This window comes from Pongo pygmaeus, chromosome 12, assembly GCF_028885625.2.
Source record: "Pongo pygmaeus isolate AG05252 chromosome 12, NHGRI_mPonPyg2-v2.0_pri, whole genome shotgun sequence".
In the NCBI taxonomy this organism is placed as follows: domain Eukaryota; kingdom Metazoa; phylum Chordata; class Mammalia; order Primates; family Hominidae; genus Pongo; species Pongo pygmaeus.
Window position 1 is genome coordinate 48,477,483 of NC_072385.2, and position 21,803 is coordinate 48,499,285.

Here is a 21,803-nt window from a genome sequence, read left to right on the forward strand (position 1 = left end):
GGCTGGGCGCAGTGGCTCACAGCTGTAATCCCAGCACTTTGGGAGGCCGAGGCAGGTGAATCGCCTGAGGTCAGGAGTTCGAGACCAGCCTGATCAACATGGTGAAACCCTATCTCTACTAAAAATACAAAAATTAGCTGGGCATGGTGGTGGGCACCTGTAATCCCAGCTACTTGGGAGGCTGAGGCAGGAGAATTGCTCAAACCCAGGAGGTGGAGGTTGCAGTGAGCTAGATCGTGCCACTGCACTCTAGCCTGAACGACAGAGCGAGACTCCATCTCAAAAAACAAACAAACAAACAAAAAAAGTAAAAAAGAAAAAAAAAAAAAGGAGTGACCAGCTCCCGTGCTGGCATACAAACCTGTGCCATACTCTTCTTTGTGTTCCCCTACTCGAGCTCAGGCCACAGATATCAACTTGATATCCCTGGGTGGTGTGCTTGAGTCCTGGGGAGTTGGGACCAGAACTGTGGATTTTTACCCTGGCCCCTAGAGGTCAAGCACTGGCTGTAATGGGGGTGGTGAACTACTCCTGGGCTGCCAATAAAACACTCAGGCAGGGCCGTGGAGGCTGTGCTGTGGGCACTCTCCCACAGGAGCGGCCTCGGAGGTGGTCTTGGGAGGGGCCAGCAGGCAAAGGGGTGCATGGAATAGATGCACTTTGGGCCTGTAGCAATGGTGGTGGGGCCTGTCTTGAGGCATGAGCACGCCCAGGCCCTGCTCTTTCCTGGCCTGGCAGATAGCAGGAGCTGCAGCCACTCAGTGTAACGTGGAGAGCCTTGGGGGATGAGTGTCTGTGGTAGTGTTATCCTGCAGCTGCACAGCACAGCAAAGCCTTCTGGGCTGTGTGTGGGTTCAAACTGTGCCTCTGCTTATTCTTTGGGCTGCTCTGCCTGCCAGTCCAAAGGTCTGTGGGGGTCACAAGAACTCCTGTGTCTAGGATCTCAGAGGTCCATGGCAGGAACGTGGTGCCCTGGGGTTCCTTCACTGACTCCTTCTTTAGGTCCAGTCCAAGTCCAGGGGTTGGTTCTGGTGCCTGGTGACTCCGAGCAGGCCTAAGTCATGGGAGAGCTTCAAGTGCACGCTGAAGAGCTTGGACTACCCTTAGGTAATGGTGCAGCATCACAAGGTCTTACACAGAGGAGTAAAACAACCCAGTTTGCTCTGGGTTATGATCTGGCACTGTGACCATGCTTTTAATAAACAGTGTTTTAATTTATCTGCTTTGGACATTTGTCACTGTATTTTTATAATTGAATCATGTATGGATCCACAGACCTCTGTGTAATATGACACAAATGTGCCCAGCCTGGTAGAAGAAGGGCAAAGGGAGAGGGTTGTATTATTATTGAAATCTTCATGTAATTGTTGGACTGTGATCAGGTAGGTTATGGATGGACTAGGCAGAAGGCCTGGAGATGGAGGGGCTTGGCCAGTGAAAGGGAAAATGCACGATGGCCTTAGGATTCTGTGAAGGACCCAGAGGTAACAGGCTAAATTGGAACCAAATGTTGAAGTCAAGGTGAAACAATTATTTTATTTGTTTATTTAGGAAGATTATAATTTCCAGAGTGAGTGGGGGTGATTATTGATGTTTTGAGTTTACATACACAACATAAATATGTATTTTAAGATGAAAGGCCACATACCTGGAAGACTAGATTGGCATTTTCATGCATTCCAAAAATTTCTGGGTCATCGATCAAAGGCAGATTTTCAATGTAGTCCTTAAACTCTTGTAGGCTGTCAGCCATGGGTGCAAAATAGATGCCTGTTATTAAAAACACAGAAGACAAATATGTCTCAGATAGACTGGCTTTGTACTGCCAAGTTTGATTTTTCTTTGCGTGGTGCAGATGGTGGCTGCAATCAGCTGGCTCATGTAGAAAGGGGGATTGATTTTCCCTAAGCTTTCATTGCTGTGTCTAGTTTTGTTACCTTTTCTTCAGGCCTTGAGAATCTGATTACTGTCCTAACTTTTCAGATGCCTTCTCCAGAGCATTTAAAGATGCGGAGAATCCAGGGACATGCTGCTGAAAGGTGTAACTCATGAAGGGCTCCAAATTTATGCCGAAAGGTGTAACTCATTAAGGGCTTAAATTTATGCTTGTGTTAGAGATTGCTTTCATATTTGTTTGATAAACAACAACAGCCCTCTCGAATTCCCCAAACTAAAAGCTACATTGAAATCTAGGGTAATTAAACTATCTATAGTGATCACAGGATATACAGTTGAATCTTATCGGCTCTGACTGATGCTCAATGGTAGGAGCTTTTATGAGCTTGTACTAATCAAGTTGCTCCTTCCAAGGGGATCAACACTCAGGACAATTAATCTGTTTTCTGTCTGACTCATAATGAGCTATCTCCAACTCACAGATCTGGTTTTTACTCAACTTGCTGTAACAGACATTTTATTTTCTTTATTTTTTTAAAAACTTTTATATAGTAGTAATAATAATATTTACTATGATTTAGAGACTGGGTCTTGTTATGTTGCCCAGGCTGGATTTGAACTCCTGAGCTCAGGTGATTCTCCTACCTCAACCTCCTGAGTATCTGGGACCACAAGACATGTGCCACTATGTCTGGATGTTTTATTTGATTACATTCAAAATATACTAGAACATAACATTGAAAACAAATTTAGACACAGTGCAATAAACTTTAAAATTGAAGTAATTCAAAGTAGTTACCATGCACTATGTACCTCTGTGATCCTACTATCAAACCAGCTCTGAAGGTGGCCAAGCATGGGGATAGGGTGTGGCTATAACAGGGTTGTGGAGACCCGACACAGACAGCCCCTGGATGGGAAACTGAGAGATCCTGTCAACATCTTCTTGGGAAAGGCCTTTTCTGTAATATTGAAAAGTCATTCACCTGATTCAGAGTATTTATAATCTTCTTCCAATGTTTCAGGAGAAAAAAATCTTTTCAAGATAGTACGAAGGCATCTTTGATCCCAGCTGTCTGTGACTCTACCACCATAAGTAATTTCACCTGAAAAGAAATTTGTATTTTGAAATTATTGCTGTTTTTAAAAAATTGATAGGCATACCTAATTTAAAAATTTTAATGTTTATTTATATACACATTTATTCAGTACTGAAAATGGAAAGCACACAACAGAATTTCCTTCTACCACCCCCCTCAAAGATAATAGAAGTCAATTTTTGAAAAGTAGAAAAAATCTACTATATGTACTCTACTCTCATTATTTTGCTATTTTAGTTTTCAGAAACTAAAGCCACTGAGCTCTATTTACATATTTCCTTTTTTGTTTTTGTTCTTTTGCTTTGAAATATTGGCTTTGAGTCTTATCATTGATTGCAGTATTCTAAAACATACACACTTTCCATCAAACAGTGCTTCTTTCGGAGCCAATGAGTAAAATGTAATCAAGTATTTGTAGCAAGGCATTCAACCTCTATACATTCCTTACTAATTACTGCTGTCAGGGTAAGGAGGAAAGACAGATTCAAAGCAAAAGGGACAACTCACTTCACAGTAATTATAAGGAATTATAACTGATTGGTATCCCATCTCTCTTTCCACAGAGAAGCTACTTTCCATGTGCCCCATTGTCATCCCAAAATTATGTGTAGCAAGAAAGCACACTGGAATCTATTGCTGATATAATTTCTTTAAAATTCCAGATCCATTGCTACAATTCACCATTCACCACTGTAGTGTTCCTGGAAGGATTTCACTTGTGATACCAACATCGTCAACTTCTGAATCCTCCAACTGTTGATCCATTCTCATCTCTATTTCTTCCATCATGTCAGGAAGAAAAAATTGTTTTTTCTTTCTCTTTCAAGCTGAGATGGTTGGTTGACAAAGTTATTTCAGTCTTTGGAATCTCAATAATTTATTTATTCCAAGACAGCAATGTCTTCATCTGCATATCCTGTAGAGATGCCTGTCTTCCCTCTCCTGTTGGAGTAACTCTTGTCTGTCTTGTTGGGTAAGCCACTCAGGGAGAGGGGAAGGGAAGTAGGTACTAGGGCTGATGGTTAAGTTGCTGAATCCCTGTATCGGCAATTCCAAGAGGTAAAAAGGAGATGTTCTGTACCTTCCTAGGAGTATTCTTTAGCAACCCTCTGGGAAATCTTGGAACATAAAGTTGGGTTAAATCTCTGTCGTGGGTCCATCTAATATGGTCTGACTTGAAGCTCCTCTTGGGTCCTTGGTGCTGGAATATAAAGCTCTAGTTTCTCCAATTGCATGATGATGTCAGGGGAAGAAGGGTATCCTAACATATATTATTCTAAAATAAGTTTCTAACTAAAATATCTGCATTTTGACAAGCAGCACAGAAGTGTTTTCCTTACAAATCAACAGATTTTGTGCTTCTCCATCCAGATTTGACTCTATTCTTTTTCTTGGGTCAAACTGAGCAAACAAGGAACTCTGTCATTTTGACTCAGGGTAGATGACTCACAGCTCACTTTCAAGAAGGAGTCTTCTGGCTTTGGTCTTCTTAGAAGAGGGACTGTGTGTGTGTGTGCACGCCCGTGTGTGTGTACGTGTGTGTGTGCATGTGTGTGTGTGGTGTCCGCCATCCATGCCACCGCCTGGTCTGGCCCCAGCATCATGGTTCCTGTGGGTACCATTGCAGAACCCAACATAGTGGCTTCCCCTTTCTCTTCCTTTTCCATCCCTGTGGGCTAGCTTGGGGATGGTCCAATAAAAACTGGAGAGGCCTGAAGTTTGACTTTGTCTTTGCCAACTTTGAGCCCAGATCCACCCCCAATACCACTCCTGGATATATGTAGTGCTGTAACCTACACTATAAAATCTGAAGGTCCTCCTCCAATCCCAAACACCTTCCAGTATTTAAAGCCTCCTAAATATTTCTGTTTATTCTCTCCTGTCTAGTTTTCCCATGGGTATTGCTATATCTCCATGTTCAATCCCTCATTTTGCTTTTATTATAGCTTTGTGAATTGTTGCACCTCTTCCTAACCTAAAAGACCATAATTGCTAACCAGTGTTTGTAAGTTAGAGCAAAATTTATTATCAAGACCCATACGCCTTTCAGGATATGCCCCCGGCTTACCTTTTTTAGTGTTGTTGAAGACACAACTGCCCTCCATACACACTTCCTCTTTTGGAGCTACTAACTGTTTCTCTAGTAGTGCCATGTCCCACACACTGTTGGCCTCCCGTCACCCCCACACCTTTATTGAGGTATCATTGGTATCCAAAAAACTGCACATAATTAATGTAAACAACCTGGTGAGTTTTGACATATGTATATACTTATGTTGCTAACTCCACAATCCATATGGTAAACATATCCATGACCTCCGACAATTTCTTTGTGCCACCCACTTTTTTATTTTGGTTAGAATACTTAACATGAAATCTACTCTCTTGATAAATTAAAGTACAAAATACCTTATGATTAACTGTAAGTGCTATATTGTACAACAGATCTCTGTAACTTACTCATGTTGTATAACTATAATTTTATGCTTACTGAATAACAACTCCCCATTTTCCTCCTCCCTCTATCCTGTGATACTCACCATTCTCTTGTCTACTTCTAGACTTTTGACTATTATAGAGGCCTCATATAAGAGGAATAATGCAGTATTTGTCCTTCTGTGACTAACTTATTTCACTTAGCATAATGTCAGTCAGGTCCATCCATGTTGTCACAAATGGTAGGATTTCTTTCTTTTCTAAGGATAAATAGTATTCCGTTGTATGTATATAGTATACTTCCTGTATCCATTTATATGTTGATGGACATTGGGGTTGTTTCCATATTTTGGCTACTACGAATGATTATCTCCATCAGCTTTTGGTAGGCAGAGACTATGTCATCTTTGATATCCAGCATCTATCATAATAGTACTAATCAATATTTTCTGAATTAATCCATAAACGAATGCCTAAAAAACTCACCATTAGCAAGTATTGCCACCTGGATAAAGCATTGTCTTTTTACTCCTATCTTTTTTAAAAAATGAGTTTCAATGAGATATAATTTAAAAAACCATAAAATTCACATAAAACTTATATATAAAAGAATATATATTGAAAATATATCTATTCCTATATAATTATATATATATATAAATTCATTAATTTTTGGTAAATTTACAGAGTTGTCCAACCATCATTGCAATCTAATTTTAGAACATTTCCATTTCCCCCCAAAAGAAATCTTGTGTCCATTTGCAGTCAGTCAATCCCCATGTTTACTCCCTGTCCCATGAAACCACTGAACTACTTTCCATCTCTATAGACTTGACTAGTCTGGAAATTTCACATACATAGAATTGTACTTGTGGGCTTTTGTGTCTGGCTTCTTTTACTTAGCATAATGTTTTTGGGATTTATTTATGTTGTTGTATGTATCAGTACTTTATTCCTTTTTATGGTGGAATAATATTCTATTTATGGATATGCCATATTTTACTTAGCCATTTACCAGTTAATGGACATTTTTGGCCATTATGAACAATGCTGTTATGAACATTTGTGTACAAGTTTTGTTTTTGTTGTTTTTTGTTTGTTTGTTTTTGAGATGGAGTTTCACTCTTTCGCTCAGGCTGGAGTGCAGTGGTGTGATCTCAGCTCACTGCAACATCCGCCTTCTGGTTTCAAGTGATTCTCCTGCTCCAGCCTCCTGAGTAGCTGGGATTACAGGTGTGCACTACCACACCCAGCTAATTTTTGTATTTTTAGTAGAGACAGGGTTTCACCATGTTGGCCAGGCTGGTCTCGAACTCCTGACCTCATGATCCGCCCGCCTGGGCCTCCCAAAGTGCTGGGATTACAGGCGTGAGCCACTGCGCCCGGCCTTGTGTACAGGTTTTTGTGAGGACATATGTTTTAATTTTTTCTAAGTACATATCTAGGAGTAGAATTGCTAAGTCATATGGCAACTTTATTTAAAAATGTTTTCAAAGCAGCAGGACAATTTTACATTGCCACCAGCAGGTATGAGGGTTCCAATTTTCTCATATGCTCACCAGCATTTGTTATTGTCTTTTAAAATTATAGTCATCCTAGTAGGTGTGAAGTGGCATTTCATTAGAGATTTAACTTTCATTTCCCTCATGACAAATTGAGCATCTTCTCATGTGCTTACTGGGCATTTGTATGTCTTCTTTGGTGAAATGTCTATTCAAATAAAATCTTCAACCATTTTAATATTGAGTTATTTTTCTTATTGTTGAGTTGTAAGAGGTCTTTATATACTCTGGATACAAGCCCTTATCAGATATATGATTTGCAAATATTTTCTCTCAGTCTGTGTCTTATGTTTTCACTTTCTTGACAGTGTGTGTTGAAGTGTAAAAGTTTTAGATGTTGATGAAGTCCAATTTATGTTTTCTTTTTTGTGTCATATCTCGGAAGTCAGTGACTAACCCCAAATCACAATTTACTCCAAAGCTCTCCTCTAAGAGATTTACCTTTATCTGTTAATTGTAGGTCTGTCACCCATTTTGAATTAATTTTTGTGTATGGTATAAAGGTCCAAATTTATCCTTTTGTTCATGGACACCCAATTGCCCCAGCATCATGTATTGAAAAGACTATCCTTCCTCCATTGAATTGCCTTGGCACCTTTGTTGAAAATCAGTGGTCATAAATATAAAAGTCATTTTTGGATTCTCAATTCTGTTCCATTGATTTATAAGCCTATTCTTTTTAAAAAAACATATATATTATTTCTCAACACAAGGTCCATCAATTCAAGACATTTTTGTAAGCAATGATACCAGCCATTCAGTCCATCCCTAAAGAACTGATGGTCCTGGGAGTTTAACCATGTCATTGCAGTCTTTTTTTATATTAACCGAAGCAAAATGGGTGCCCTTTAACAAAATTTTAATATTAGGAAACACGGAAGTCAGAGGGAGCCAAATTAGGTCTGTAAAGTGAATACCTAATGATTTCCCATAAAAACTCTTGCAAAAGTGCTCTAGTTTGATGAGAGGCCTGAATAGCATTGTTGGAGTGGAGAAGGACTCTCTGGTGAAGTGTTCTTAGGCATTTTCCTGCTAAAGCTTTGGCTAACTTTTTAAAAATACTCCCATAATAAGCAGATGTTATCATTCTTTGGCCCTCCAGAACATCAAGAAGCAAAATGCCTTGAGCATTCCAAAAAACTGTTGCCATGAGCTTTGTTCTTGACTAGTCTGCTTTTGCTTTGACTGGACCACTTCCATCCCTTGGTAGCCATGGCTTTGATTGTGCTTTGTTTGCAGGATTGTACTGGTAAAGTCATCCTCCATTTCCTGTTATAATTCTTCAGAGAAATGCTTTAGGATCTTGACTGCACTTGTTTAAATTTCCACTGAAAGCTTTGCTCTTGTCTGCCTCTGATCTGGATCTAAGAGTTTTGGCACCTATTGAGTGGAAAGTTTGCTCAACTTTAATTTTCAGTCAAAATTGTGTAAAATGAACCTATTGAGATGTCTATGGTGTTGGCTGTTGTTTCTGCTGTTAATTGTTGGTGCGCTTCAGTGAGGGCATGAATAAGATTATTTTTTTCTTTGCAAATTGATGTGGATGGGCTGCTGTTGTGGGCTTCATCTTCAACACTGTTTTGGCCCTTCTTAAAACTAGTTATCCATTTATAAACTGCTACTGATTTGTTTGGGGCATTGTCCTTATAAACTTTTTGTAAAGTATCAATATTTCGCCAATCTTCCACACAAGCTTCACTGTAAATCTGATGCTTGTTCTGCTTCATTTTAGCAGAATTGATGTTACCCTGGCAAGGGCTCCTTGCAAATTGATGTCTTATCCTTCTTAGTGCCTCAAACTAGATCCAGAAATGGAATTTTCAACACAGATTGAAGATCCAAATTTGTAAGAACTGAACACCTTTCTTAATTTTCCCATAAAATCAGTCTTATTTACAGCAATACTTTGGGATATTTGTTGCTGAGATGTCCTGTTTTCTTCAGCGCAACTTTCTGACAGCTCTGAGACTCTTCTGACCAAGACTAGGTGCTGGCCTGGAGGGAACAGTGGATGGGTGCCACATAAAAAGAAATGGACCTGATAAAGGCTCTGCTCCCTTCATGCCAGAAACAAAAAATGTGATAAAGCTATGGTCACCACTGCCAAGTCAAAATCTATGTCTATTCTTATGCCAGTGCCACAATGACTTGTTATAATTTTGCAGTAAGTTTTGAAATTGGGAAACGTTACTCTTTTGCTTCATTCTTTTTTTCAAGATTGTTCTTGCCATTTGAGGCCCTTCACATTTTCATATGAATTTTATAATCAGCTTATCAATTCCTGCAACATGCTAGTTGATCTGGGTGTAACAGTCTGCTGTTACATAGGGATTGCATTAAATCTATAGATCAGTCTGGCAAATTACTTTTTACCTCCAGAATTACTTCCACAGCAGTAGAGACTGAGGTAACCTGAAACATCAAGGATTCTAGGAGAGGGAGAAGGAAAAGGAAAATGAGAAACAGGAAAACTCAGGGTAAGCAGAGGATACCAGAGAACAATTTTGCCTACATCACCACTTTGCTAAGCAATTTTGGCCCCATTGGGATGGCTTGGGGCAGGAGTACAAAATAACCTCCCAAACTCCAGGCCTTTCCCTATTGGTTCACTCTGGGGACTGGTCCTAATCTATTTTTACTGTTATTTTGCTGCCTTCATCTCAAACATGTTTTAAGGTTTCATTTTACCTTTTAGGCTCTAGATCACCTGATATCCTTCTGCTGTTCTCCATTTCCCTTACTTGCCAATGAAAATCATCGATTTCCTTTCTGTCCCTTTTCAGAGCTCCTCCTTCCCCCACTTCCCAGTGCAAATATCCTCTCCCTTACTACTTGAGCCCACATGGTCCAAATTGGTTCTAATTTTGGCAACAAGATCCCTATGTAGTCACAGTTAATATTTACCAAAAATTTAATTCCTGAAAGATTTTTCCTTTTTCACAGGTATATGTGAATTAACAGGTCTCTACTAGTCAATTAATGTTTAGGTTCTTTTGAATCATGGACTCTGGAGGTTACACTGTTTGGGTTCAAAGCTTGGCCCCAGCACTTTGTAAATGGTGTGCCTCAGTTTTCTCATGTGTAGCACGGTGATAATAACAGTCCTCACATTGTAAGGTTGTTATGAGGATTAAATCTGCTAATTCTTGGGAAGTGCTTAAAATAGTGCTTGGCATGTAGTAAGCACTATTTTTCCTATTATTATTATTTGACAAAGCAGCTGTCCCATTTTCTATGTGTGAATATTCTCATGATGTCCTTATATGTTCTTGTCACAATCTTGTCTTCACACAAGGAACATCAAAAATCATCATCACCACCATTAAACACTGGGGGAGGACACCATCTTTGTAACTGCCAGGTGGGAGTAAACCAACAACTTTGTGGTACATAGATGGAAGCCCTGGCCACAAGGACGTACTCACCAGTAATGTAAATTAGTGCATCCCAGGGAATCTTTCCTTCTTTACAATAGAGGTTGAGGTTCAGTAAAGCACATTCCCTGTCACTGTCATTAAATTCATAGCAGATATTCCAACCAAGGGGGCCAAACTTCTTTCTCTCCTAAAATGAAAAATGAAAATGGTCTGAAATAAAATTTGATAAAATTAATTTTGTGTAAAATATTGGAAACTAAAGAACTTTCCATTGAAATTGGGCATCCCCACACTGCAAAATCAGTAAAATCATGTGGCTCGACTTCAGCTAGGCTTTCACCAGACAGAGGAAGCACCTCTTCCTTCCATACTGGCTCCTCCCCATATTTCCAAAAGAAGATTTGCTATTACCAGAAATTTGATAGACCTGTCAAAAGAACATTTTTCCTTTGGGATAAAATAAAGCATTTTCTCATCAAAGTAGGAAAAAAAAATTTCACCTACAGTCTTTTGGCATAAGAATACTGACCCTGTAATCATCCATCTGATGGAGAGAGCTACTCCCTACTGTTTTAAGGAGTCTGTCCATGATTTTTCAGTTATGCCACACACAGAATCATATTTTTTGTTTCATGGCATACCATCATGAAATCCTCCCCCAACTTCCTTTGTTATCTCCCTATCCTACCTTAATTTCTTAAATTTGAAACTGATAATTATGCCAGAGGTTTGATTCCAAGTTCCCAGCTCTTGATCTCAAAATTTTCCTAAAGCTTAAACTACATCCTCATCTCAGCTGCTTTTGTTAGCGGAACAAGGGCCTCACCCAGAACCTCTGATCCCAACCTGTCAGACCTCCTCTAAGACCTTTTAACCTATTTATCTTATATCTGGCTTCTTTTCTTTTTTTTTTTTTTTTGAGACAGTCTTTCTCTGTCACCCAGGCTAGAGTGCAGTGGCACGATCACTGTTCATTCAGCCTTGACCTCCCAGGCTCAAGCAATCCTCCCACCTCAGCCTCCTGAGTAGCTGGGACTACAGGTGTGTGCCACCATGCCTGGGTATTTTTTTAAACTTTTGTAGAGATGGGGTTTCGCTGTGTTGCCCAGACTGGTCTGGAACTCCTGGGCTCAAGCGAACTGCCCACGTTGGCCTCCCAAAATGTTGGGATTACAAGGATGAGCCACTATGTACAGTCTGATTCTTTCTTTCCTTCCTTCCTTCCTTCCTTCCTTCCTTCCTTCCTTCCTTCCTTCCTTCCTTCCTTCCTTCCTTCCTTCCTTCCTTCCTTCCTTCCTTCCTTCCTTTCTTTCTTTCTTTCCTTTCTTTCTTTCTTTCTCTGTAGACCACACACATTTGAAAACCGGGAAGCTAATATAGTAAATATGCCACCTATGAGGAAATCTATTTTGTGCTTGTTGAACTTAATTGAACCTACTGCATTCATCCAATTGATGGTATTCTGTAGGCAGATCAGACAAGAGGTGAGAGCTGAAGCTGTGAAACACGGAGGCAAGGGGAGTATAGAGATTGAATGAAAACAACTTGGGTTCAGACACAGAATGGGGCCTTCAGCATTTCACAATGACATTTATAAGCTTTCACTTAATTATTACTATTTATTTATTTCATAATACACTTCCTTGTTGCTATTAAAAAGCAGAGTTGAGTGTACCTGAATAATTGCATGGAAGAAACAAATGCCAAATATTATTTGTCTCCATTTTTTTCCAAGTATATTTTCTTCAAAAAACGAAGGTGTCATTTCAGTAAATGCTCGTCTGATATTTGCACGTAAGCCTTTTGGAGGCTCATTGGTCACCTGGATTTAGATAGAATATACGTGGCAGAGAGAGTGATTTTATAGATTTGCATTATTTCTGAATAACACACATAGACTGAAGCCATTGAAATGATGTAGGTAGCTGATGTTCATGGGGAGGTGGGGACCATTCCTGGCATGTTCGAGCCTGCTTTGATTATCTTGCTCAGGCACAGTCCAGGGAGAATAGGGAATGGCAGGGTTCTCAGACCTACAGTGGTTGAACCACATGACAAGAACCTCAGACACTTCCATTTAGTGTCCATTTTTTCTAAACACAGGTCAGAAAGCATGCTCAGGGTTTCCTCATTGAATTTTGCATCATCCCGACATAGGGCATTGTTCCATAGTTTGTCCCCTGATGTCCCATGACATGGGACAGGGAGGGAAGAAGCACCTCTTGTTCCTCATATGCAGAGGCTTGCCACAGATCATAAATTTCCAGCATTGAAATCCAGCAGCCATACTAGTATGGCTTGTAGGCCTTCCTGTCTCTCAAATGCTGAAACATTCCCTTAACTCTGGAAGGGGTTCTCTTCTCATCACTCTGTACCCTTAACATTTTCTCGTTAGGGTGACAGCTGGGAGAGCTGAATGACCCATAGGACTAGAATATGCAAGGATGGGGTTGGGAAATCGTTTCTCTGCTTGTTATAGGTGAAAAGATACTGACTTCACCTCCCCATGCTGGCCACACAGACCACCACATGCTTCTGTGCAGGCTCTGATCTCCTGGGAGGCACTAGGTGAATATTCTGAAACCAACCATTTCACATTGTTCCAACCATATGCATACATTACCTTGACAGAATTTTGAAGAACTGTAACAGGAAATGTATTACTAGGCATGGAGCTTAAAAAAAGTCGAAAAGTGTCCTTGATAGCAGTATCTGTTTAAAACAAAGATAAAACAACCAAAAAGGAAAATGTTTAGTTGGTAGTAGCACTTTTCTATAAGAAATGATTATTCTAGAGAAGGAAAAAATGCTATAAGCTTTGTTTAAAGACCTAGTTAATCCATTACAAGTATATTGTAAACTTTCTAAACGGGAGTAAGATGCATTGTTTTAGAAATTTCATGTTAGGAAGGTTTGGCAGTCTAGAAGCAGGCACATTTGGGTAAATAAATTAGGAACACGTTAATTTTTAATACTTGCTGAACTATTAAGGGCCTTATCTTTGAAACGGGAAACATTTTCAGTTGAAAAAGAGGGCAGTTATTGCCCATGTATTTATTCTCATGAGGATTTTTTGACCGTTCAATTTAACACAAGTTGCATGAAAATGGCCAAAAAGCCCTACTGAGAAAAGAATTCTCCCCTCAGCAGAAAAGTTGCAAAGGAAACAAGGGAGCAAGGATATGGAGAGACCCCATGTGTGGCATTAGCACGTTAAGTCTATGCACTTACTTTCTGAGCTATGGACAGAGGACCCAAGAAAGAATGAGCTCCACTGTAGGTTCAAAAGGCCAAAGTAAAGTTGGAAAAATCATTGTTCCCATCATAGGAAGACACAGGCATCATCCAAGGACAACTTCCTTGGCATTGGTTCTTAAGCACATATTGTGCTGTTTCTCAAACACGCTAGGCTGGCTCTCTCACTAGGGCCTTTGCACTGGCTGTTCCCTCAGATTCCCTCACTTTCTTCATGTCTTGGTCAAATATCACCTTCTCAAAGAGGACTACTCAGATTAAACCAGTTAAAATTGCTATCTTCCTTGCTCCCTACTCATATCCCATCTCAATCTTTCTGATCCTCCTTACCTTACTCTCCTTGTTATTTTTTCCAAAGCACAACCATGTTCTAACACAACGTATATGTTACTTATTTACCATGTGGTTTATTCTTTGTCTGTCTCCCCCCCAACTAGAATGGAAACTATGAGGACAAATATCTATGGTTGTTTTGTTCATCAACATATCCTAGAACAATATATGATACATAGTAGGTCCTTAATTATTTATGGAATGAATGACAGCAAATCAAAGCTGATTTCATGCTTCTTGGTGTGGTAATCTAAATTCACAAGCCACATTAAATAGCCCAAATTAAAAGTTAGTTCTACCAAATTCTAGAGCAACATTAACACTGCTTGCATAGTAAAAACTATTAGGCAAAGAAGTCAAACAACAACCAAAGTTTTAGGGCCAATGGTTTCAGTAACCAAAAAACCAAAGAAAGAAGGCGGCCAGGTTTGGAGAAGGATTTTTTCCATACTTTTGTTCTTATAATTGCAAAAGCACCAAGCTTCTTAACTTTCATAGACATCATAGTATTTTAGGGCTGGACATCTTAGAAATCATCTTAGTACAGGACTTTTCATGATGATGTCATGTAGTCATTTTACAGCTGAGGAAACTGGCCCAGAAGAAAGATATGACATGCACAGTCAGGAAGTGGTGAGGCAGAACTCTACAGAGGTGTTAGGATTTCAAGTCCTGTGGTTTTATTCGTTTTGTTTTTTTTTTCTTTTTCTTCCTCTTGTATTTTCAGCTTATTACCTGAATGTATTTTATTTCATACTGGTTCAAGTTAAACATCAGAACTTAAATGGTTAGGTGATAAATGATTATAGCAAGGGCCAGAAGAGGATTTTTTCTATCCACTTAAGTTTAGTAAGCACTTAAAATACACAAACTACTTCAGCTGGCTTCATTGGCCGATCCAGTCTCCTTGAAGAACTGGCAAATGTTCTTGTCCTAGTTATAGTGAAACTGAATGGCATCTCCATATTCTGGAGGCTCATGTAGTACCACCACAGTAAATTGCTTTTTTGATGCCTCTCTAGCATTTTTTTCTTAATTATATTCCTAATCACTGGGGACCCCTGACCAGTACTGAAGACCTCCTTGTCATTTCTCTTTAATTATTTAAGTAGAAATAAGCCACAGGCCCAGCAGGAAGCAGGCCATCTCTTATTTGACTGCAAAAGAGTGGAAATAGTGGAGATTCTGAATGGTGGATAAAAATGAGTCCTTACCTTTGTCAGAAGCAGCCTGCAGAAGGCTTGTGGGTGAGGGCAGGGGGCCAGGAAGTGAAGGGCCTTTAGGGGAAGGCTGCTAAACCCTGAGTTGGCTCAGTGACCAGCGCAGACTGGGGACTCTGTAAAGGAGCAGCTCTTCACCTTAATAAGTAGCACTAAATAAAGTGATTTGCAAGATCACCTGCATAGCTCTCACCTTTCCAGAAAGCGTTCTGTAGGGAGGGCATGAATAAAGGCCTCAAAGAAAGGGCTCTCTCTGGATATGCTTGCCTGGAGGTTCTTCCCCAGGGCTTCACAGCAGAGTGGTAGAGTGGGACCCATGCAATTTGTTACCAATAAAATAGTTCCCGAGGTTTTGGTTATTTTTATAGCAACACTTTAAAATGAGTAGATTCTAATTCCACTTCCTCTCTTTGCAGCCCATTACACTTTCTTGAGTAGGCAAAAAAGTGGTGAGATAAAACTGGTGCTAGCAACTGTGAGTAACGCTGGGCACCCCCATGGGTTGGGTGTGGCTCTGAGGCACATGTAAAGGTTAGTTGTCATGCGGGTTACAGAAGATAAAAGGTGGTAAAACACTACTCTAAGGGAATTGGTGGTAATTTGAACTCTGTTCCTTTACATTTCTCATTTTATAGGGAAGGATTTAATTTCCTTTGTTTGTCCTAAGTATATTTTTCTTTTTATTATGCCTATAAGTAATATATTTCAAATTCAAATGACTTGTCATAGAAAGCAATAAGAAACAGAAATGATCCAGTGGATCCTAGCCTCAACTTGGAATTCTGAAGGCCTTTTATCAAACTCTGGTTGTGTAAATTAGCTAAATCTGTTTAGGCCTCAAATTGCTCCTCTTTCATATATGGAAACACAGTGCCTACAATAATGAATTACTATAAGGAATGAATTCAACAAGAAAAGGTTACATAAAAATGTTATTATTATGCAAGGGCTATGTGCTCAACATACCTGGATCTGTGAAGGTTTTAATGAGCTCTTCCATTGCCAACATCCAAGAAACAGCAAGATGGCAGTTTTGCAAAAATACCCAGTTTCCTGATTTCATTGCATCCTTGATCATTTTTTCAGCAATAGGTCCTTGTCCTTGCCCCAGTGAAATTGACTGCACCCTGAATTGAACAGCAACAACACAATAGCATCTTATGCTATTTTAAAGCAAAATTAATATGAAGAAATGTAAATATAGTAGACTCTTGCTTAGGATATATATACATTTTGAATCCTCATTCCAATAGGAGTACAAATATGTTTTCCTTATTTCTTGTTTTTAAAATTATTTTTAGCATGACCCACACAGAAAAGTGCAAAAACCGAATATACAGCTCTACAAATGATCACAAATCAATACCTGTGGTTGAGAAGAGACCTGTACTGATACACTAGAGACATTTCTCTCATGCCTGTCTCCACCTCAATGATTTCCCCCTTCCTTCTTCCCACAGGTAATCATTATCCTAACTTCTAACAACACTATAGATCAGTTTTTAAACACTTAAAAAATTAAAGTCTAACATATATACAGAAAAATACATATTATTAGTGTATGGCTCAATGAATTCTCACAATGCAAATGTGCACATGTACCACCACCTAGGTCAAAAAACAGTACCCCTCCTTATCCCAAAAGGCAAAAACAATTTTGAATTCTAATGCCATTGATTAATCACACAACATCTGTGAAAGCCAGTGCGGGAAACTAGCTACAACTAAGAAACCTGTGCAAAGTGTTGGCTCTCTGAAAGCACCCAGAAACAAAGCCAATGAACTATACACAACATACACCACAGTCAAGCCCTCAAAGGAAAACAGGAATACAAAAATAAAAAGCCTCAACGAAATGACAGAAACTTGAAAATGATAAACACTAGCCCCCTTGGATAATTAGGAATCAGCACAAGAATTCTGGCAATTCAAAAAATCAGTGTTTCCTTACCTCTAAAAGATTGCAATGTATCCAACCAGATTGAAATGTCTGAAATGACAGACATAGAATTCAGAATCTGGATGGCAATGAAGCTCAATGAGATCTAAGAGAAAGTTGAAATCCAGTCCAAAGAAGCCAGTAAAATGATCCAAGAGTTGAAAGATGACATAGCTATATGAAGAAAAAACAAAACTGAACTCCTGGAATTGAAAAATTCACTACAGGAATTTCAAAATACAATTAGAAGCATTAACAACATACTAGGCCAAGTCAAAAAAAGAATTTCAGAGCTAAAAGACTGTCCCTCAAAACAACCCAGTTAGGCAAAAGTAAAGAAAAAAGAATTTAAAAAATGGACAAAGCCTATGAGAAATATGAGATTATGCAAATAGATAAAACCTATGCCATACTGGCATTCCTGAGAGAGGAGAAAAGGTAAAAAACTTGGGTAACATATTTGAGAATATAGTCCATGAAAGTTTTCCCAATATTGCTAGGGAGGTTGACATGCAATTTCAAGAAATTCAGGGAAACCCTGGGTGATACTATATTAGATGACCATCCCCAAGACACATAGTCATCAAACTTTCCATGATCAATGTGAAAAAAAAAAAATTCTTAAAGGCAGCTAGAGGAAAAGGTCAGATCACTTACAAAGGTCATCCTATTGGGCTAACAGCAGACTTCTCAGCAAAAACATTACAAGCCAGAAGAGATAACAGAACTATATTCAGCATTCTTAAAGAAAAGAAATTCTAACCAACAATTTCATATCCTGTCAGACTAAGCTTCATAAGCAAAGGAGAAATAAAAGCTTTTCCAGATAAGCAATTGCTAAGGCAATTCTTTACCACTAGACCAGCATTACGAAAGATTCATAAAAGAGCTCTAAACATGGAAATGAAGGAGTGATACCTGCTATCACAAAGACACACTTAAGTCCAGAGCCCATAGACTCTATAAAGCAACTACACAATCAAGACTACAAAGCAACCAGCTAAAAACATCACAATAGGATCAAAACCTTACATATCAATATTAACCTTGGATATAAGTGGTCTAAACACCCCATTTGACAGGCACAGAGTAGCAAGTTGGATAAAAAAATCAGACCCAACCATCTATCTTCAAGAGACCCATTTCTCATGTAACAAAACCAATAGGCTCAAAGTAAAGGGGTGGAGAAAGATCTATCATGCAAAAGGAAAAAAAGAGAAGAGGAAGTGACTATTCTTATATTGTAGAAATAAGACTAAATTGACAACAGTAACAAAGGACAAAGTAGGGCATTACATAACGGTAATGGGTTGAATTCAACAAAAAGACTTAACTATCCTAAATATAGATGCACCCAACATTGGAATACCCAGATTCATAAAACAACTACTTCAAGACCTACAAAAAGACTTGGAAAGCCACATCATAATAGTGGGGGCACTTCAACATCCCACTGACAGTATTAGACAGATCATTGTGGCAGAAAACTAACAAAAAAATTCTGGGCATAAATTAGACAATCAATTGGATCTAAGAGCTATCTATAGAATACTCCACCCATCAACCACAGAATATACATTTTTTTCATCTGCATATAGAACATAGTCTAAGATCAACCACATGCTCAACCATAATAGATTTGATGGATTCAAAAAGATCAAAATCATACCAAGCATGCTCTCAGACAACAGTAGAATTGAAATAGAAATCAATACCAAGATCTCTCAAAACCACACAATTACATGGAAACTAAGCAACTTTATTCTGAGTGACTTTTGGGTAAACAACATATTAAGGCAGAATTAAAACACTTCTTTGAAACAAATGAAAAGAGACACACAATATGCTGAAATCTCTGGGATGCAGCAAAAGCAGTGTTAAAAGTTTACAATGTGTCTGGGTGCAGTGCCTGTAATCCCAGCACTTTGGGAGGCTGAGGTGGAGGGAACTTGAACTCAGTTTGAGATCATCCTGGGCAACCTGGCAAAACCCTGTCTCTGCAAAAAATACAGAAATTAGCCAGGCATAGTGGTGTGTGCCTGTAGTCCCAGCTACTTGGGAGGTACAGGAGGGAGGATCACCTGACCCTGGGGAGGTTGAGGCTGCAGTGAGTCATGATCACTCCACCACAGTACAGCCTGGGCAACAGAGTGAGACCCTGTCTCAAAAAAAAAAAAAAAAGTTTATAGTGCTAAATTCCTACATTGAGAATTAGATTCACGATCTAATATTGCAATTAGAGGAACTAGAAAAACAAGAACAAACAAATCCTGAAGTTAGCAGAAGAAAAAGAATAACTAAAATCAGAGCAGAACTAAATGAAATTGGGACCCCAAAATCCATAGAAAGAATTAATAAACCCTCACTTGCCGCCGACGACTTGTCTCGCCGCGCGCACGCCGTGCCGCCACCCCGCAGAAATGCTTCGGTTACCCACAGTCTTTCGCCAGATGAGACCGGTGTCCAGGGTACTGGCTCCTCATCTCACTCGGGCTTATGCCAAAGTTGTAAAATTTGGTGCAGATGCCCGAGCCTTAATGCTTCAAGGTGTAGACCTTTTAGCCGATGCTGTGGCCGTTACAATGGGGCCAAAGGGAGGAACAGTGATTATTGAGCAGAGTTGGGGAAGTCCCAAAGTAACAAAAGATGGTGTGACTATTGCAAAGTCAATTGACTTAAAGGATAAATATAAAAACATTGGAGCTAAACTTATTCAAGATGTTGCTGATAACAAATGAAGAAGCTGGGGATCGCATTACCACTGCTACTGTACTGGCACGCTCTATAGCCAAGGAAGGCTTCGAGAAGATTAGCAAAGGTGCTAATCCAGTGGAAATCAGGAGAGGTGTGATGTTAGCTGTTGATGCTGTAATTGCTGAACTTAAAAAGCAGTCTAAACCTGTGACCACCCCTGAAGAAATTGCACAGGTTGCTACGATTTCTGCAAACGGAGACAAAGAAATTGGCAATATCATCTCTGATGCAATGAAAAAAGTTGGAAGAAAGTGTGTCATCACAGTAAAGGATGGAAAAACACTGAATGATGAATTCGAAATTATTGAAGGCATGAAGTTTGATCGAGGCTATATTTCTCCATACTTTATTAATACATCAAAAGGTCAGAAATGTGAATTCCAGGATGCCTATGTTCTGTTGAGTGAAAAGAAAATTTCTAGTGTCCAGTCCATTGTACCTGCTCTTGAAATTGCCAATGCTCACCATAAGCCTTTGGTCATAATCGCTGAAGATGTTGATGGAGAAGCTCTAAGTACACTCATCTTGAATAGGCTAAAGGTTGGTCTTCAGGTTGTGGCAGTCAAGGCTCCAGGGTTTGGTGACAATAGAAAGAACCAGCTTAAAGATATGGCTATTGCTACTGGTGGTGCAGTGTTTGGAGAAGAGGGGTTGACCCTGAATCTTGAAGACGTTCAGCCTCATGACTTAGGAAAAGTTGGAGAGGTCATTGCGACCTAAGACGATGCCATGCTCTTAAAAGGAAAACGTGACAAGGCTCAAATTGAAAAACGTATTCAAGAAATCATTGAGCAGTTAGATGTCACAACTAGTGAATATGAAAAGGAAAAACTGAATGAATGGCTTGCAAAACTTTCAGATGGAGTAACTGTGCTGAAGGTTGGTGGGACAAGTGACGTTGAAGTGAATGAAAAGAAAGACAGAGTTACAGATGCCCTTAATGCTACAAGAGCTGCTGTTGAAGAAGAAATTGTTTTGGGAGGCGGTTGTGCCCTGCTTCGATGCATTCCAGCCTTGGACTCATTGACTCCAGCTAATGAAGATCAAAAATTTGGTATAGAAATTATTAAAAGAACACTCAAAATTCCAGCAATGACCATTGCTACTAATGCAGGTGTTGAAGGATCTTTGATAGTTGAGAAAATTATGCAAAGTTCCTCAGAAGTTGGTTATGATGCTATGGTTGGAGATTTTGTGAATATGGTGGAAAAAGGAATCATTGACCCAACAAAGGTTGTGAGAACTGCTTTATTGGATGCTGCTGGTGTGGCTTCTCTGTTAACTACAGCAGAAGTTGTAGTCACAGAAATTCCTACAGAAGAGAAGGACCCTGGAATGGGTGCAATGGGTGGAATGGGAGGTGGTATGGGAGGTGGCATGTTCTAACTCCTAGACTAGTGCTTTACCTTTATTAATGAACTGTGACAGGAAGCCCAAGGCAGTGTTCCTCACCAATAACTTCAGAGAAGTCAGTTGGAGAAAACGAAGAAAAAGGCTGGCTGAAAATCACTATAACCATCAGTTACTGGTTTCAGTTGACAAAATATATAATGGTTTACTGCTGTCATTGTCCATGCCTACAGATAATTTACTTTGTATTTTTGAATAAAAAACATTTGTACATTCCTGATACTGGGTACAAGAGCCATGTACCAATGTACTGCTTTGAACTTAAATCACTGAGGCATTTTTACTACTATTCTGTTAAAATCAGGATTTTAGTGCTTGCCACCACCAGATGAGAAGTTAAGCAGCCTTTCTGTGGAGAGTGAGAATAATTGTGTACAAAGTAGAGAAATATCCAATTATGTGACAACCTTTGTGTAATAAAAATTTGTTTAAAGTTAAAAAAAAAAAGAATTAATAAAGCCAGGTGCTGGAGCCACTGCCAAGTCCGGATCTCATTGCTGTGTGCCCCCGATGCCCGCTGG

At 39.4% G+C, this 21,803-nt stretch overlaps 1 protein-coding gene and 1 pseudogene across 2 annotated transcripts in view; one reads left to right on the forward strand and one right to left on the reverse strand.

The window, feature by feature from the left end:
• DNAH6 (dynein axonemal heavy chain 6) overlaps nt 1-21,803 on the reverse strand; it is a 322,627-nt gene that overhangs the window by 19,800 nt on the left and 281,024 nt on the right. For both annotated transcript variants that reach the window (XM_054474947.1, XM_054474946.2), the window contains 6 exons: nt 16,146-16,306; nt 12,995-13,083; nt 12,047-12,193; nt 10,420-10,558; nt 2,883-3,002; nt 1,649-1,770 (listed from right to left, as the gene is read on the reverse strand). In XM_054474947.1, the coding sequence (XP_054330922.1) occupies nt 1,649-1,770; nt 2,883-3,002; nt 10,420-10,558; nt 12,047-12,193; nt 12,995-13,083; nt 16,146-16,306 (778 nt within the window). The remainder of the gene's footprint in view (nt 1-1,648; nt 1,771-2,882; nt 3,003-10,419; nt 10,559-12,046; nt 12,194-12,994; nt 13,084-16,145; nt 16,307-21,803) is intronic.
• On the forward strand, nt 19,484-21,740 carry LOC129030081 (60 kDa heat shock protein, mitochondrial-like; annotated as a pseudogene).